At 39.5% G+C, this 2,127-nt stretch overlaps 1 protein-coding gene across 1 annotated transcript; it reads left to right on the plus strand.

Annotated features, from left to right (window-relative positions):
* The first annotated feature begins 319 nt into the window (after window positions 1–319).
* On the plus strand, window positions 320–1,456 carry LOC105120324 (uncharacterized protein ECU03_1610-like). Its single transcript, XM_011018493.1, has 2 exons — window positions 320–579; window positions 682–1,456. Exons 1-2 carry the CDS (start codon window positions 469–471, stop codon window positions 1,180–1,182), a joined length of 612 nt encoding a protein of 203 aa, XP_011016795.1. The 5' UTR covers window positions 320–468; the 3' UTR covers window positions 1,183–1,456.
* Window positions 1,457–2,127: the final 671 nt, after the last annotated feature.

Raw genomic sequence — 2,127 nt, forward strand, 5'->3', positions numbered from 1 at the left:
GTGTATTAATAGTTTGAATTAATCAATAAACACTCAAAATGTTTAAATAATTGTGTCTTTAGTTCCCAACAGAGCTTTCAATAATTGCATACCAGGATTCTATTTGATATTTATAGACCAGCAATCCAACAAAGACTCCAAGCCAACGATTTATCTAGTGGACTTTCCAATTTACTTTGTATTTGATAACGATGAAATACATATCTGCGATCATTTTCATTTAAAAAAAAAAAAAAACCCTCTCAAGGGAACATGTGTTGCCTGGTAAACCATCCATGATCTACCGACGAGGTGAAATAACATATCCTACACGTGGCATGAACTAACCCCATCGTGTCTTTCAAACGAACTCAGCCACCTTCTCTTCTTGGCACCATATAACCTGCACTGAGGCAACCCAAAGGATCATCACAAGCCAAAAAAACACACAAAACAACAGTGGCAGCCATTAGCATTACCAGAAACGCTATGCTCAATCTCGCAAGAGCCTTCTTCCCCCAGCCCCCTTCTCTCGTCCCCAATTCCTCGTCCAAAGTCTCACGGGTCTGCTTCACAACCTCTGCCTCCAAATATAACGAGGTAAAAAATTCTTTCAATAAATTAATTAAACAAAATTTATATGGGCATCTATCGAATCTTTAGAGCTTAAAGTTTCTTGTTGAAATTTTAATTGTCTTTCAGGGACGGCATGCAGCGGAAGATGATAGAGACCGAGCGGCAGATTACGCTAAGAGAGCGAAAGAAACCGCAAGTGAAACCTTTGACAAAACCAAAGAGCGAGCGGAGAAGGCGAAAGAAAGCTCCATGGAAATGAAAGAGAAGGCAGAAGGGAGTGCAGAGGAGATGAAAGAGAAGGCGAAAGGGCGTGCACATGAGACAACGGAAAGTGCCAGAGACATGGCACAGTCTGCTGCTGAAAAGGTTAAAGAAGGGACGGAGAGAGCTGCAGGTACTGCGGGAGCGGCAGGGGATATGGCAAAGGAGGGGGCGGTTAAGGTGGTTGAGACGGTGGAGACTGTGGGAGAGAAGGCGAAAGAGACGGTGGAAGGAGCATGGGGTGCAGCGAACGAAACTACACAGAAGATAAAAGAGACTGTGGTGGGCAAAGATGATGATGATGATGATGATTATAAGAGGGAGAAGAGTTTGGAGTACAGGAGGCGTGCTGCTTCCGGAGAGTGATGATGATGTGAAGAAGAAGAAACATTGAGAGAGGGAGGTGGGTTGGAACATCTTGTTGCGTGCCTTTGACAGTCGTAAAAAATAAGTTCGTTTAATTACCAAAATGGAAATGGAGTTTTATGTTGTCCGTAATATAGTTAATTTTTTCTATCTGCTATGAATTTCAGATTGTAACAGTGATAGAAAATTTATATATATAAAAAAAATAAGTTTTGTACCACTGCAAAAAGAAAAGGAAAATGCAATTTGGTTTGTACAAATTTCCGAGAATTAATGGAATCCCGTCGAACCTAATAATTAATGCTAAGTGTCATCGAGAGGATTGATTTCCTTAATCCTAGCTTCTAGCTCCTGATTGCGGCTTATTAGCTGGGCTATGTCTGTCATGCTATGGCTGAAGGTCTTTCAACTAACCGAAGGGACAGCCGATGCCGTTCTCTATAATTTGGATCATCATGGTTGGGTCTGTGTTGGTGCAAGTATCTCTACACATGAGAGGATTGATCGCTTAAATATTGAAGTTATGTTAATCTCCATCAATGGAGTTTACACACCCCAATGTTGCCTTTGGCTATTTTCTTCTTTTGATCATCAATGGTGGTCTTTTGCAAGCTACTAGGCTCTGTTACGAGGTAGGCTGCCAGTTATGGCTTACCAATAAGGTAAGCTAAATGAGAGCGAGAGAGATTCTCATCAAGCTATTAAAAAGAAAAGGAAAGGAAAAAAACACTATTAGGGCTAACTCTTTCACGGGAGACTATTACGGATTGAAATAATATAAAATCAATAAACTGGCTGTGTCGGCAACGCAATTTTTTTTTTCTTTCATTATTTATTATTAGATTGACAAGAATTATTCTTAAAATATATTTATTAAACTGACATTTAAGAGCTTTTTTAAAAAAAAACACAATAAATGAGTAAATTATCATTTTCATTCAGATT

The sequence above is a fragment of the Populus euphratica genome, unplaced genomic scaffold (assembly GCF_000495115.2).
Source record: "Populus euphratica unplaced genomic scaffold, PopEup_1.0 scaffold6714.1, whole genome shotgun sequence".
NCBI lineage: Eukaryota > Viridiplantae > Streptophyta > Magnoliopsida > Malpighiales > Salicaceae > Populus > Populus euphratica.